The 17422-nt window shown below is 41.6% G+C and overlaps 1 protein-coding gene across 3 annotated transcripts in view; it reads left to right on the top strand.

Moving 5' to 3' along the window:
• LOC106584306 (neuroligin-1) overlaps positions 1 to 17422 on the top strand; it is a 360873-nt gene that overhangs the window by 129807 nt on the left and 213644 nt on the right. For 2 of the 3 annotated variants that reach the window (XM_045705996.2, XM_014169395.3), the window contains exons 3-4: positions 7943 to 8002; positions 11621 to 11773. In XM_045705996.2, coding sequence (XP_045561952.1) covers positions 7943 to 8002; positions 11621 to 11773 — 213 coding nt within the window. The remainder of the gene's footprint in view (positions 1 to 7942; positions 8003 to 11620; positions 11774 to 17422) is intronic. The other variant, XM_014169396.3, reaches the window with a different exon arrangement.

Here is a 17422-nt window from a genome sequence, read left to right as displayed (position 1 = left end):
TTTCGCACCAAAGTACGTTCATCTTTAGGCGACAGAATGCGTCTCTTTCCTGAGCGGTATGACGGCTGCGTGGTCCAATGGTGTTTATACTTGCGTACTATTGTTTGTACAGATGAACGTGGTACCTTCAGGAGTTTGGAAATTGCTCCCAAGGATGAACCAGACTTGTGGTCTTCAATTTTTTTATGTCTTGGCTGATTTATTTTGATTTTCCCATGATGTCAAGCAAAGAGGCACTGAGTTTGAAGGTAGGTCTTGATATACATCCACAGGTACACCTCCAATTTACTCAAATGATGTCAATTAGCCTATCAATTGAATTTACCACAGGTGGACTCCAATCAAGTTGTAGACACATCTCAAGGTATGGTCAATGGAAACAGGATTCACCAGAGCTCAATTTTGAGTCTCATATCGAAGGGCCTGTATACATATGTAAATAACGTATCTGTTTTTTTTATATTACACATTTTCAAAAATGTCTAAATCCTGTTTTTGCTTAGTCATTATGGGGTATTGTGTGTAGATTGATGATTGATTGATTTAGATTTTTTTTTTTTTATCCTTTTTTAAAATCCATTTTAGAATAAAGCTGTAACGTAACAAAATGTGGAAAAAGTCTGACTACTCCCCGAATGCACTGTATATAGATGTCATACCCTACCTCTTTCAGGTAATACATTCAATGCAATATTAGCCTTATATTTAGCTAGTTAATAATGGGTTATGCATAATAAGCTTCGTACTTATAGCCTCTGTCTCTTGCGCAATACGCACGCACCTGTGCTCCGCTGGCCTCTCTCCTTAAAAAAACGCTCATTAGCTCTTGGAGACCCATGCTGAAAAAGCGAGACTAGAACAGCTGGCTGGACATCATTTTTTTTGCATTTCCTATACCAATAGACTTCAAAGAGGGATGCAAGCTTTTCTTTTGCTTAATGTTAAATACAACAGCCAATATAACCCATGGGTAGTTTGAAAGAAGAGCAAACGCACAATGGTGGTAGGCTATAGCAGTTATTTATGCAGACCGATAACCATTCAATCTTCGTGAAGAGAACTGAAAGCCTTCTGCATCTAATTCTAGTGCTATATTATTCAATCATTTCATTAGAATGATGAAGACAAGGACACCGAAACTTATTTCAACAAAACTTATTTTACTGTTGAAAGCGAGGAAGGAGTGAAGCAACAATAGAGAGAGAAAGAGGAGGTAGGCTAGTAACATATTATGAAAGGTATACATTATTTGTGTTTTTCTGTTGTGCGTAATGTGCAGTAGCCTATATCATATGTGTATTTAAAAACAACACAATCATTTGGTCTTTTTTGGGCTTGGGATCATGAAATGTCTAATGTAGGGCTCATAAAATGTATTTAATGTATAGCTCATCAGGCTCAGCTAGCATCCGGCTTGAATTTTGGATCAAAGCTCTAATCAAATACAGACATAGGCCTGTTTATATGCTTTTGAATGACACTTCCGGTTTTGGCGGGAAATACCAGGTTATCCGGGAGAAAAGGGATTTATTCTTGGGATGGAACATCTGTAAAATACCAGGAAAATATTCAGCCCTAGTCTGCAACACTGTTATGCTTACAGCTTGTACTTGTGTCCATTGACAGAGGTGTGGTTTGAATTATGATGATGATAGTGATTAGTATTATTACATCATCTGTAACTTATGTTCAAAACAAAAAAATCAACAACCTTGCATAGTTTTAGTGATTTAAAAAAACATTTATTTCCAAATTCCATTTTGTGAGTTAGAGTAGGATGTATACCGGTTCATCGGATGGGAGAGATGAAATATTGATTAAAAGCTACATTTGTAACTTGTAGGTCCATATCAAAGGCACGCACTACAAAAAGAGAGAAAGAGAACATGTTTGCATTCATTTTGGAGCTGGGAAATAATGCCTAATTCTGCTGACGTACTGTTTGAGAGGAGAGGAGGGCTGGGGTTGAGGGATGTTGATGGCAGAGCTGAGCAACGCACTGCAGTCCTCTCTTTCATCCCCGCCGCATGGTATTACAGCACTTTGAAATTGAAATGATTTGAAAATAGAATACGGTGGCAAATTAGCCCGTTTGCTGTCCCGCTGGTACCGGGGTCTCTTTGAACATCCCTCTTTCCCAATCATCCCTTGCCTTGCTGAGGCCTGGTCTCGGAGGCACGCTCCGTTCTCCGTGTCATGTTGGGGTCCTGGGCTATAACCCTGATGAACCATGGCTGTCCCTCTCCTGTCAGAGTACAAAACATCTGGAGCCTTAGAGCATCCAGCTAGTATAACACCATAATGTTTTGTTTTGAAGCAGGTGCATTGTTCACCTGCAGGTTGGATTTGGCCTTTGGTCAGGGCCATGGGGTGGTGCTGGTGAGTGGAGAAGTTCACAGGTGTCAGGATGTAGGTAGATTTGAGCTGTTTGAAGATGAGACTCCTGAATCACTCTCAGCATCAACTGAAACTGGAACGAGAAAGTGAGAGAAACAGAGAGAAATAAGCAGACAGAATGTATTTGTCACATGCACCAAATACAATAGGTTACTTACAAGCCCCCAAAAAGACAAGACACAGTGGGGGAGAGACAGAGCAATGCAAACTGTCAAAGTAACTGTTACTGGAAGTTAAGTTGAATCCCTCAGAATCTCCTTATAGCTGTGACATGAAAGGTCCAATTTGAGAGTAAAGGAACCAAACTCATTTCAGCAGGCTGCATCCCTGGCAACGACAGAATACATAAGCAGACCATGCAAAACGTTAGACTCATCAAGGTTGTTTTATGTGTTTGGCAGCTCCTCATAAGGTTGTTTGATTGAGGAGTATTAGCTCAGTATTTAGTTGATTCCTTGTTTGGTCTTTGTATCCATGGCGGAGTTCACATGCTAAACCTTAGGGCGTCATCTAACTCAACCACAGCCATCTCCACACTTGATTTTCTCCTGTCCTTTTGATCTATCAAAGTGATTTAGGATAGAAATGAAGCATACTTCATAGTGAGGGGATGCATAACATCTGCACCAAAAAGACGTGGCCTGACTTGCTACCGTATCAAATAAATATGTCTGTATTTGCTGAAAAATGTGCTAGCCTTAGTAGGCCTGGTAGAGAAAGGCATTGACAGGACTGTGTATGTAGACTGGGTTATGAGCGAGAGAACACAGTAGATTGATAAGAAATAACTATTTCTGCAGAGTGGGACATAACAATCAATGAGAATAGGAACATGTGAAGCATTGATAAGAAATCATCATTATAATATTTCCAATACTACATCTTGTGATTCCAGCACAATTAGCACCATCTGTATCTGCACTTTTAATTGGATCAATATTTTGCTCTACTGGGTAATTGGTCATACTCTATCTAACTTGTCCTGGTGCTTACGAATGGAGATGCCACTCTTCATGATCAAATGATCAGATTCTGAAATGTTCTGCGCAGACCGGCTTGGCCAATAGCAGAGCTACTTGCTCCATCAAATTATTGATATTTCTCTGTGCTACTTGCAGCGGGGCGGGGGGCTGAGTTGCTGACCCTCTCCCCTGTCAACTTCCCCTCAACAGGAAGGGTGCTCATTACCAGGTGTGTCATTTTCTATGTCCCTGTTATCATTTTGACAGCTCCTAATGAAATCCCCCCCCCCCCCCCCTCCTTACATACACACACACACACACACACACACACACACACACACACACACACACACACACACACACGTTACCTGCCTTTAGATCCTGTCAGTGGCTGGCTTTAATGAGCACCAGCACCTTCCCAATCCAAAGGCGCTGTGACATTTGGGTCCCCAGGTCCTCTCTGCTCTCCCCGAGGGGGGTTTCCAAGAAAATAACCTATCTTTTTGCTGGAATTCACTACTGATATTTGAAACCCAGCATCATAACCTTTTTCGCTGGGTCCAGAGACCCTTGTTGATAGTCATTAGAATGTCAGCCGTGTTACAGGAATCAAATATTTATGAGACTCCTGTTGTTACCATTTGTGACTGATGTTACACAGTATTACACAGTGAGCAGTACGTGTGGAGAATATTTATCCTATATAAAAGTATACGTATGAATCTTGGTTCATTAGGGGAGAAAACACAGAAGCAAATTCATATAACATCATGAAATATTCATGCTGGCAAGGTTACAAATGATTTTTGAAGAAAGAAATGATGATTGATGGCAGGTCTAACACTGTGCCTATACAGTATCCGACTTAGATTATCTCACTAGCAGCTGCATGGAAGAAAGCAAACAGAAAAGATGGGGATGCTGTGCAAAGAGAGTAAAAGGGTTTATTCATGTTGATTCCTGATGATTCCTGTTGATTCCCGATACAACTGCTTTGTACTGTATATGACAGGCCAGGATGGAAAATAAATCCCCCCTAGATGCATCTTGGTCAATTCTGTGGCAATTGGTCCTGTCAACAAAGGAGAAAGCACACAAGCTCCATCCTTTCCCCTTCATACTGTACTTTAGATGTCACACATTTTAATATAGTATGTCTCCCCTCTACGAGGGTAGCTGATGCTCTCGCTCTCCCTGTCAGGCGTGACCAGTAGTAGGATCAAATCCAAATTAAATTTTTGTTACATGCGCCGAATACACCAAGTGTCGACTTTACAGTGAAATGCTTACTTACAAGCCCTTAACCAACAGCGCAGTTCAAGAAGAAGAAAATGCGTAGTAAGACAGTAGGACAGCCAGAGTGCTGGGTTGGAACTGAGGGAAAATCAGGGCGGTTGCGGAGACTTTGTTCCATATGGTGTGGTTGGTTGCCTTGGGCTCGATGTGTTAGCCTACATGTGTGAGAAGCCTTGTCGCAGGCAGGCAGCTGAGAGGGTCATCTGTTGTACTGGATGTATACTCTGCGACACATCACGAAGTGTTAGCCAGAGGATGTTTTTCTTCTGCAGAGCACATGGTAGTCACATGGTCTACCCTGCCTGTCTGTAAGCCTATAGTTTGAATACAGAGCACTGGAGAGCTGCATACCTGGTTTAGTAGCTGGCTTAACGATGAGTGCAGATTGAGGTTACTATACTGTTTTAGAAAGTTAACGCAGTCAAATCATCCCCAGTCTAGGAGCTGTGTTATTGTTTCTGCTTTGAGAGCGTGAATAGGTCAGTCAGTCAGTCAGTCAGTCTGTCAGAGAGCCAGCCTCTCTCTGTTGTGTGCCTCTAATATTTGGAGAGAGTTGGACGTCATTGCATCAACTGCACATTACATGGGTTGACGTAGTCAGTAGTGTCCTAGTCCATAGTGTCCGAGTCATTCATCAAAGAGATCTACAGAGCTGTGAGCCCTGTAATTGGCTGTATAGCCAAAGATACGCTCGTGTACAGTTGGACTACATATGAAAGATACGCTCGTGTACAGTTGGACTACATATGAAAGATAGGCTCGTGTACTGTTCGACTACATATGAAAGATAGGGTCTTGTGTATTCTGCTCATGATCAACTTGTTATGGCACCACCTGCAGTGAATGAAATATTTCAGCATATATATTTCACCATAGACACATTCAGTAATTTATCAAGGGATGGGAAATGTGTTTTATAACCAGTACTGTATCAGAGGTCAGTGCATAATCCCCAGATGTATTAACTTTTGTATGTTATAGACTGAGAGCCTATTGTTTTACTGGTCAAATCTATGATTGATTGAGTTGGTTTGTTGCCATTTGATAGGTCTAAGATCCTTGACGAATGTGTCGTAATGTGCACAATGTGAGATAGATTGAGCTTTAAGCATTAATTACCTCATTTGGCTGGAGCCTCAGGGTTCATAGTCTATTAAAGTGTTAAGGGCGCTAGGATCCCTGGAGTCGGCCGCCTGCTGCACGCTGCACTGGCCCACCTGTTTTCCTGCATTACAGAGTGCTCGAGCGTGAAGTTGCACTTTGTCATTCAGAGATGAACACAAATCAATATCGTCAGAAAGAGGGATATGGAAATTAATTTAGAAAGGGTGTGTAAGAGCTAGGCTACAGTAATAAATTAGTCTATCATCTAATTGGGAGACAGCATCACTGGTAAGACAGGCAGAGAGTGGGGGGGAGACAGAGACAGCAACACAGGAAGACAGGTTACCAGTCAAACAGATGGAGAGGCAGAGGAAAGAAAGGGAGAGAGAGGTAGACAGAGGTCAAGGGAGAGAGAGAGACAATAAAGACTGGGAAAGACAGAAAATCAGAGCCTCTCTAATCAGTGCAGTGGAGCCAGGTGTGACACACAAGTGTTGAGGTCCTCTAGTACTCCAAGGGGGTCAGAACAGGTTGAGAGGTCATTGTGTGGGGCCTGCCCCTCAGTCACTTGGAGTTTAGTAGTGACATGTAATGCTGACAGCATGCTGTCATGTTTAGGGTTGCAAAATTCTGGGAACTTTCAATACATTCCCTGGTTTATCCTGAAATCCCGGTTGGAGGATTTCTGGAAATATTATTGAAATTGCTGTCCTGACTGATATAATCCAACCATCCCCTCAGTTAGGGGACATGTCACAGTCATGTCACAGGGCACTGCAGGACACTGCTCCAGCATCTCAATTCAGTTACCATACAGGCTTTATTTTGGTAACCGTTTGCTTTTTTGCCATGTATTTCACAAAATCAATCACATCAACCCTGCTGGGTGAAACGTGATGTTAACGTCAAATGTTCTCCCCAGTGTTGAATAAACACCGTTTTTTTCTCCAGAATGCTGCTAGAAATTAAAGTGTTGTCATGCCATTGCCTCTCGAGTTCTGTTCTGGCTACAAGACATGAGAATAATATGTGTCTGGACTATTTTTATAGAATGAAACAGAAAACAGAGCATTTCGATTTCGCCCCTCTCATCCCTGCCTCTCATTACTTCCCTTTTTTGATCTGCTGTGCTGTATGGTCATGTTGGAGCATGATCATAGGCAGAATGAGTTTGAGTGGTGTGTGTGAAGGCTTCTTTCATTAGCCATACTGTCTCTCACTCTTGCCTGTGCTGCTCTCTGCTTACACATGCTTGACCCTAATGTAGGCTTGCATGTGTCTAGACTACAGCTTTGTCAACCTTGTAGTGTGTGTGTGTGCGCGCGTGTGCCCGTCTGTCTCTCTGTGTGCCTGTCTGTCTGTTTGTCCATCGGTGTCGTGTTTGTATTACAGTCCATTACTGTGGATTATGTACTGTTTCTCACTAAATGAATCCTGTCTTGGTTTACTCTGCTGCAGTCTCTGACCTATTCCCTGTTATATAATGGAACCTATGAGAGACAATGAAGCAAATTAACCTCTCTGTGTGTTTGGAGTGACTTCATCCACTTGGCACTGTGATCCTGCAATGACATTACTTAATTTAGGTTCTATGTTGCATATGTCCTCTCTCCTTCAAAAGGCTGAGATTGTTTTATATATCTTGAGTCCACTTGTGATTCAATCTTGGGTATTCTCTTTTAGCACATTCAATCTCCATTAAAATTCGCAGACATGGGCTACTTATTGGAACTTAATTTTACAAGACACCCCCAAAAATGTCCTTACATGTTGAGTCAAAATGATGCAGAGGATATGGTCATTGGCTTCTTATGAGTAATCATATACAGTTAATTATATGATTGTCAATTTACTTGAAAATGGTGAAAGAGGGGTGATAATGACATGAGGTAAAGCTTTGTTCTGAAAATACACATTCTGTTTTACTGAAAAGGACTTATCTTACATTCTTGAATCTTTTTGAAAGAAACAGTCCTATTTTGAAAACCTTTCTTGTACAGGACTTTAACAAAAGTCATACTACCAAGCTTCACAAATGTGTATCATATTGTTTACATTCTTCTCTTTCAGTCTGATTTTTCACAGGGAAAATCACTTAAGATGTATTTTTCTTTAAAGCATTTATAAGGTTTGTGTGTTCTTGTATTCTCTGTTTCCTCCATCTTCTCCATTCTTGATCCTAGGTCCCCTTACAAAGAAACACAATGATGATTTAGATGATAATGACGGGGTGGAGGATGAAGGTATTTTTTGATGCCAAACTGATTTGCATGACAAGGAACTCTCAAATTTTTTCTTCTTTGTTTTTCTTACATTTCTTGTCCTTTTTTCTTTTTTTATTGAAGATTTTTTTTCTTCGTCATTTTTGCTGGATTTGTTTTGTCTTTTTTGCTTGATGTTTTAAGAGTATGTTTAATGTCTCCCGTCATTCCAGAGTACTTAATCGTTAATAATCTAACGTAGGTTTTTGCTTGAATTCTTTTTATTGATTTTTTTTTTTTTTACATGTTGCATCCCACCTAAAAGAGACTATTAACCCTTCAATCAAATCTTAATACGTTTTTGCATGATTTTTGAAAGCTCTCCTCTTTTTTCTAAAATAAAAGATACCATTGCAACCCTGGGGAATTGGATACCCCAATCAATACTAACACAAGTCACCTTCAGTTGTGTTATAAAAAAAATGTTTCCTATGCAACATGTATGGATGTTCCTGGATTGTTATGGGCAATGACTTACAACATGTTGATCACACAGTTTCTTCTTAATGAGGCCTCTTCATCACTATTTTACACAAATTCAAGTACATTATGGCACAGTGATATAAGCCTAGTGATCAAGGCCACAATTTCAAATTGACAAATATAAAATGGGTTCCTCACTGAAAAGTAATAAACAGAAGAAGGTACTCTAATAACCACAAATTAATTTATTCAAAGAGAAAGTGAGGGAGTGAGAAAGTGATCTTCCTACTTAATGACAGAACACAGTCTTAATAATGTACATCTCCTGTATAATCTGGTGAAATAAACTCCAATTACAGAAAACTAAACGAGAAATGCAGCAGCTATCTTTGATCTGCAGCAACTTGCGATTTCCTGAGTACACACATCAAAAGATTAAAGAAGGCAGAAATATACAGTGAAATCCCAGCAAGCCTCTCAATTAGCCTATTCACTTGATAAAGAATCCAGGGCATATGAATACTCCTCTCTGAGACAGAAGACAATATGTTGTGAAAACGAACGCACTGAGATCTGTGAATTAAGTTTTCCAAGGACCAATCGGCTTGCTGTCTCACTGATACTGCTCTTTCGACGTGTAACCTATAGCCACAACAGAGATATGAAGTCAAACAAAAACAACACTGGCCATGGAACCTCTCCATGTCATGGAATGTAAGATGTGCAGTTCTTTGTAGCTGCCGATACACCTGTGGATTTGTAATGGCTGGAAGCTTTGGTCCTCTTGTCTGCAAGGTCATACAGATATTACGTCGGTGGCATTGCAGTGCAGTGCTTCTGCAGCTAGTCTTCTGTTATGTGAGCATCTTTATAGGAATGCACCTGTCCTCCATTTACCTCCAGCTAGGATGAGCCTAGCACACCATGGTGTTCACGTAGCATGCATGGAAGAAGCCTGTGATTAGTAGGCCCAGTTTAGACCAAATTGCCATTGATTCTCAAAAGCCAGTGAAACGGATGCCAGTGTGCTGCTAACAGTATAGCTTCCACCACCCCTTCTAAACTTACCACACAGCGAGCGACCCTGGCCATTGAGCTGAGCCCAACTGCGGATCCGTGGCTTGACGGCACCAGTGAAACAGACGTCAGTGTGCTGCTAACAGTATAGCTTCTTCTACTGTCCCTGCCCTTATACCAGGTTTGAACCAGTGATCCTCTGCTCGCAGACACACGTGACCACCCTCCTTGACAATGTACCAACTGTTTGAGCCATTGAAAAATATCTTCATTCAATAGCTCCAACTGCGACATTTCAAGCTAGCTGTGGAGTGAGCTTATAGTACGTTCTTAACTCCGTTACACCAGCACACACAATTCCCTGGCTTCTATTCCTCATTTATGGAGGTTTACAATTTTTGGACCTTGGTCAGAGAAGCCTGGAATCCCTCCAAAGAAATGTGAATGTGCACTTGCTTTTTTGCCACTCACAAAGCTGAAGTGAACAAAAGAACAAACAGCGTAAAGGACAGTGAATGACATGCATTATGTAATGGAAATCCTGACAGACAGTACTCTACACACCACGGCCATAATCCTCTGTGGCCAGATGTGTGTCACTTTAATCTGCTGCTGGAACCCGCACAAGAGACAGAGAGGGGCGACACATGTACTGTAAGAATCTCTCTCACGCACACATGTATGCATGCACTTACACAGACAGACACACAATTACATTTACATTTACGTCATTTAGCAGACACTCTTATCCAGAGCGACTTACAGTTAGTCTTCATTTCTAGTTTTATTTTACAGATTTAATCAATTGCCTTGCTGTTCTGTTTGTAACTATCTAGAGAGATCAGGTATTACTCTCCTGTCTCAATGCATCACTAGTTTACACACTTGCATGAATACAGCTGCTATTAAAATCAAATCAAATCATATTCTGAGATTTAAATTAATTAATCAACATGAATGGAAGATGTTAGGATTCTGATGTGCAATTTCTGAAAATAATCAAGATTTTTCCTTCGGGTCTCCCTCTCTTTCTCACACTTTTTCCCCACTAACTTATGTTTTTGCGCACACACACACACACACACACACACACACACACACACACACACACACACACACACACACACACACACACACACACACACACACACACTCTGCAGCTGCTCAGTCCTAATCAATAATATAGGAGTTATGGTGCATTGCCTACTGAGGAAGGGAAGATGAGAGTTGCCCTGGCCTTTCCTTCCTTCTCTACTCCTCTGTAGGAGCCTTCACTTTCACTGGAAATGTGTGTGAGAGAGAGAGAGAGAGAGAGAGAACAAGAAAGTGAGAGTGGGAGGAAGAAAATCAACTAAAAGAACAGAGAGAGGGCCTGGATTCTGCAAATACGGCCTCATTTTTTTGCCGTAAGAGAAGGCTTTTTGGAGAATTCTATTCTTTTATTTTGTTACTATTTAATTACTTTCCTCAGCACTGAGACCTCTTGCAAGTGAGTCCCCCAACACCAAACATCAATGAGATATTGAACATGTATGTGGACATTTTGCACTCAAGATGAAAAGCCTTTCTGCTTTGTGAAAGATGAAAGTAATCGGAAGCCAATTTTTTTTATCCCTATCCCCCATTTAATTCGAACCCAGTGCCCAATCTAGATGTCCTCCTTTGTAAAGACTCTGGACAGCATCAGTTGAGCTGAAATCATTATGCGAAGTTCAGTAAGCATAACACATTGTTAAAGGGAAAACGTTGGATGTCTGAAATGTAATTAAAAACTTTTCTTCAAGAATGTTTGTGAAAACATTTAGGTTCAATCTGTTTTATTAGATTAAAACTAGCTTTCTGTGCCACATAAATTGAAATGTCAATTTGAATCTCTGCTCTTCTTTAATGCTGACAGTTTATTGGCCCTCCAAAAATTAAAAACAGCCCATAAAATTTCCTGAAACTAAAAAATATGATTAATTTTCAATTTTCAGTCACCAGGAACATGTCATACTTGTCACGTAGAAAATGAACTATCTGACGTGCAAACCAGAAATTGTCTCAAAGCAAAGTCAATGTGCCACAAATTATGAGAAAGCAAAGCGTCCACAATTCAGATTGCATCTCCAGCTGTCGGCTTTAATTTGTCCTTTAATAATTTCCTTCCCCTTCTTGCAGACATCCGTGAAAGTGGCAGCCCTAAGCCTGTGATGGTATTTATCCATGGGGGATCCTACATGGAGGGCACTGGGAATATGTTTGACGGCAGCATCTTGGCAAGTTACGGCAATGTTATCGTCATCACAGTGAACTATCGGCTTGGGGTATTAGGTAAGGTTTCTCAGCTTTTGTCCTTATCACTAATCCTCCAATACTAGCTACATATATACAAACAGTACAGTAGGTGTCCATCAATGCTTGGGGACACAGAGTGAAACAAAGGTGCCATGGTTTCACCTTCAATTAGATTATGCTGTCATTTGTTTTCATGAATATCATTATTGTCCCTTCATATGGTGATTTACAGCGCCTTCAGAAAGTATTCACACCCCTTGACTTTTTCATATTTTCTTGTGTTACAGCCTGAATTTTAAATGGATTAAAACACTTCTAAAAGTCTCAGAAACGCATTGACTAACAAATTCATAAATTACAGAAAAGACCGTCAAAAGGAGATTTTTGGGACACAAAACTACCTACATACTTCCATTTGTTTGTATGGGTAACCTTCAGACGAGTCCCGTGACACTTGTGGGGGTCATAGAGCAAAACGGGGAATAAAACACTGTGTTCGTGAGAGTCTCCCCTTTCCATAGACTGGTCATAATAGTTGGACGCCAAACTGTTCGGGCGCTACATATGTTTTCGGAGAAGACAGTTTTTTTTTTGTCTCATGGTCTGACAAATGCTGTAGCTCCTCCACCTTCCTCCGCAGATGCAGCAGGCCGACATAGGCGGATGCGAAGGATTGAGACGCAGCCCATGTAAATCTCTAGTTTAAACTGACGGATTTTGATGGGGATTTTTTTATTATGTTCCTTAGATTGACGCACAGGTGTGTCAATAGACTCATGAGATGTTGTGTCACTGGCCTACCCACAATACCCCATAATGTCCAAGTGGAATTATGTTTTTAGAAATGTTTACAAATTAATAAAAAATTAAAAGCTGAAATGTCTTGAGTCAATAAGAATTCAACCCCTTTTGTTATGGCAAGCCTAAAATATGCTTTCCAACAGACACTGGGACACAAATTCACCTTTCAGCAGGACAATAACCTAAAACACAAGGGCAAATATACACTGGAGTTGCTTACCAAGATGACATTGAATGTTTCTGAGAGACCTTCTTACAGTTTTGACTTAAATCGGCTTAAAAATATATGGCAAGACTTAAAAATGGATGTTTAGCAATGATCAATATCCAATTTGACAGAGCTTGAAGAATTTTTAAAGAATAATGTGGAAGTATTGTGCAAAGCTCTTAGAGACTTAACCAGAAAGACTAACAGTTGTAATATCTGCCGAAGGTGATTGTAACATCTATTGACCCAGGGGTGTGAATACTTATGTAAATGACATATCTGTATTTCATTTTCAATACATTTGCAAAAAATTCTAAAAACATGTTTTCACTTTGTCATTATGAGGTATTGTGTATAGATGGGTGAGAGAAAAATTCAGGCTGTAACACAACAAAATGTGAAAAAAGTAAAGGGGTATGAATACATTCTGAAGCTACTGAACTCTTCCTAAGTAGCATCAAAGCTTATGAGCACACAATTGTGGCAAAATCCTTTTGTCACGCACGCCAGCAGCAATGTGTCAAAGGAAACCAAGCTTGAAGGCAGAAGATTGAATATTGTAGTAAATATGGTGGATAATGGTAACCATTAATACTTTATGACCAGCCCCCAGCATGAGCCACAGAATTTGTCCCCATCAAACGACAATTTCCAAATAGATTTCTCTCCATAACTAGTCTTTATTTGTGCAAATTATGAATATTAGAAAACGTGGTATGTCAGATTGAACACCACCTGAACTAGCAGCGTTGATGATTGGGAATTGAAAAACATTAGGCCTACCTGATTCCTCTGGACTGGTTTCATATTGGGATTGTTCATCTGAAGTTCTAAAAGCTACCAGTTTTGGCGATGATCAGGTAAGTGGCATGTCTGTGTTTTCATTATTTCTGCTTCTCCTGTCAAGCTGTGGCTTGGTGCTAGAGGTAAATTGGGAGCATATTTAATCAGATGTATCTTTTAGCATCATAAAGAGTCTTGTTGACATTTTCCTCAGTGTTTCTATTTACTCCTGTGGCGGTGGGGTAAGCGGATCAAACCACTCAGCTCTGCTGAATGAGATGAGAGCAGGGTAATGTTACAGGACTAAGCAGATGCTCTCATGTGTGACAAGAGCCTGCTCTCAGTTTGTCTGACCAGCCAATCAAGGGCCTGTCTAACAAGGCCCAGAAGTGTCTTGGCCTCTGTAGCCCTTTTTGTTGTGAGGACTGTGTATAAATCTACTGTAGGAAGTAACAGAGAGGCACTGTCATTGTGGTCCCTTCATCTTATGGCTGTGTGTGTAGGAGATGAGGACAGGCTATTTAACCTACTCCTCCTAATAAACCAGAAAATTAGAGGAGAGTAGAAAAGAGGACTGGAGAGAACGAGAGAAAGGGAGAGCGACAAAATAGAAAGAAAGAAAAAGACAGACTGAGAAATAGAGAGAATGCTAGTGGTGCTTTTCTCCCCCATTAATGATCTAGCCAACATTATTGCACTTGTTGGGTTCCTGGTCAGTGTTTATGACACATTTGATACCTAAGGATTTGTTTTTCTTTGCCAGGCGAGGTACACAGAGCCATTAGGATACCTAAATATGCAGAGCAGCTGATGGGGGCTTTATTTATCTGTTTGGGCGTAGCACGGGGTGGATTTGGCCAGGGGTCGCTCCCTGCTCGTCTGCCTGCCTGTGTGTGTGTAGATGTATCAGGCTTTGTAGGACGCCGTAATGGAATGTAATGCACTCTTCTTTCAGCGTGTCATTATCAGAATTGTTCTGAATTGTTCATCTTGGCCTCCTGTATAAATCCACAGTCTGGCTGTGCTTCAACTCACATAAGACCTATTTAAAACACAGTGTTGGCATGAACCTTCTCTGGTCCAATCCAGCTTCTAGCACAGTGTTTCTTAACCCTGGTCTTCGAGTACCCCCAACAGTACACATTGATATTGTATCCCTGGACAAGCACACCTGATTCAACTTGTCAACTAATCATCAAGCCCTCAATGAGTTGAATGAGGTGTGTTTGTCAAGGGCTACAACAACAACTGTGTACTGTTGGGGGTACTGGAGGACCAGGGTTGGGAAACACTGCTCTATCATCCTTTGAATCCCCTCTATACAAAAGAACATGTGATTTGCCGAAGCTCGCAAATATGACCTTTAGAAGTTTAAGCCAATGCTAATAAAAGCAGTCCCTCCAGGATTTTGTAGGGATTTTCTTGTGATATTTGCAAGCATAAATGCTTGATTTTGCTGTGGAAATTCTGACATTTCGCGATGATTGTTTTGCAAAAATATGCTGACGAGGAAAAAGGTTTATTGACATTATTGGTTGAAATTGCGACCTCTCTTTTTGTACTGTGGTAATGGGTCAATTTTATGCAACAATATTGCTATGATTTGACTGTTTTATGCGGAAATAGTGTGGGGATTGATCAAATTTGCAAGCCCTCGCATAATATGCGGGGAATTGTTGATTTTGCTAAATGTGATTGCAGAATCCTGGAGGGACTGGGTAATAAAGGAGTTAATAACATCATGGTGTTTTTTATTGTGCTTTGTGACTCATCTGGCCTTGAAAGCATCTGCTGATCTCCCAGCAGTAGGTAAAGCAGCAGAGGAAAGTGATTGGCCACTGCTGTCTGGGCATTAGCCAGGTAAACAGCCCAGGTTCCACTGCTCCTCCCATGCTAGGCCTGCAGCACGCTGTGTCAGCGTGATAGTGCACCAGGCAGGGCTCTGGGAGCAGATGCAGCCAGCGTGGGTTTATTAATTGTGTCTGAGTTGTTTGCTCGCAGCCAGCCAGGCTCTCCCCATTGTTTACCCTTTCAACAATCTTTACCGTTGCCTTTTGTTCTGCTTGAAATAATTGGGTCGGCAGTTTTTTCATTAATCATTGCATTTGGCCTGCAATGTGTTGAGGATTATTATTTTTCATGCTTATTAATTTCTTCACCCTGAAATAAATACCCCAGACAGTCTGTTTCATTAGTCTGTGTTTCTTTCCTGTCTGTTGCTTCACCCTCGCCCGCCTGTTCGCCCGCCTCATGTGTTAGCTGCTGGCCCCAGTCTCTGACCCTGGGGTTGCCTAAGGATCTTAAAGAGGAACATGGAAAGTGTCTGACCCCGTTCTATGAGCAATGCATCTTGGGAGATGCTTAATTTGAGTATGTTTATTAATTTATTAACAAATATTTAGCGGTTGTTCTTGATTGCCATCTCTTTACAAATACTACATGTACTGTATACAGTGTCTTGTATCTTGAGCAGTGTTCAATAAGTGGCTATACAACCCCCTGAGGTGCCGTATTGCTATTAGAAACTGGTTCCCAATGTAATTAGAGCAGTAAAAATACATGTTTTGCCATACCCGTGGTATACGGTCTGATATACTACGGCTGTCAGCCAATCAGCATTCAGGGCTCAAACCACCTAGTTTGTAATATTATATAGCATGTCCACTGGCACTTTTATTCAACAGAGTCAACAGAGAGCACAGTTGATAAATAACCTACCCATCTGATCTGGTCACAAAAGGTCATCTATATTCAGTTGTGGTCTGGGAATTGTCCCCAGGTGACTTGATGCTTTTGTGGAGAAAGAGAAAGGCTGTGGCGGAAGGATGTTGGCATGTGCCACCAGCAGGGCTGCGGGGGCTGTGGCCTCAAGGTCTGCCTGAGGGAGACATAGTCAGAACCAAGATGGAGGCTTTAGTCCACTCAGGATGTGATGCTTCCTCATAAACAGGGATGACACACAGGGACGAGTGTGGCTTTGTTCCTCTTGTTCACTCCACTGCTGTAATCCTCTCTGGATCTCACCGGGCCTGCTGTTAGTATTGGTCTGATTTCACTGGGAGGTTATCTGACTGAAAGCTCCCAGCTAACTGTCCTGCCCCCCTCCTACCTTTTATATACTGTATCTGGACTGCTGGGGAAAATTGCATTGTGGCTCCATCTCATGTGAAGCTCCTGCAATTTATCTCCAAAGCTCCTGGAGTTATCTGGGCGTTGGCCTCAGGGGTTTCTGTCAAGCTGACCACCCTCATTCAGCCCCACCGTGGCATTCATTTTGCTCGCAGATAGGAGATACTGGGAGCTGACAGATAGGGGGCACCAACAGATGGATGGATGCGGACTGACACATCCATCTTTGCCACCGCGGAGGGATTAGCTTGCCTGGCTCCTTGGCATTTCTGTGGAAACCAACTGCCTGTGCAGATGAAGAAGTTGCTTGCTAGGTTGGGCAGGGGCAGCACGGTGTGAGGCTGCTGTCTGTGCCCCGGGAAATCAGATAGACATGTTTAACACCTTGGAAACGAGGCGTTGGAGGATCAAAGCAGGTGAAACCTTGTAGCTCAAGGGGGCACCCTGTTCACATGTACACATGTAGCGGGGGAGCGGGAGAGCAAACCTATTCACGTGCCCATGTCAGGGTTTTTTATAGACACTAACAATCCTCACTAGCCTTAATCCCTCCTCAACATTTGATTCAGTGTATTTTGCAGATGAATAATTCATGCCTCCTGCAGTAATTTGACACAGCCCAGCGGTGTCTTTCTCTTTGTCATAGCAAATCTATTATTTTATTCTGCCTTGCTTAAATAAACCACACTCCTGTCAACTCTTGGCTCGAGGAGAAGTGTCTGTCTGCCCCGCTGCCATGGCCCTGGATGCTGATTTGTTGGCTG

This window comes from Salmo salar, chromosome 23 (genome assembly GCF_965601325.2).
Source record: "Salmo salar chromosome 23, fSalSal1, whole genome shotgun sequence".
Classification (NCBI taxonomy): Eukaryota; Metazoa; Chordata; class Actinopteri; order Salmoniformes; family Salmonidae; genus Salmo; species Salmo salar.
This window is presented reverse-complemented; position numbering and strand designations above follow the sequence as displayed.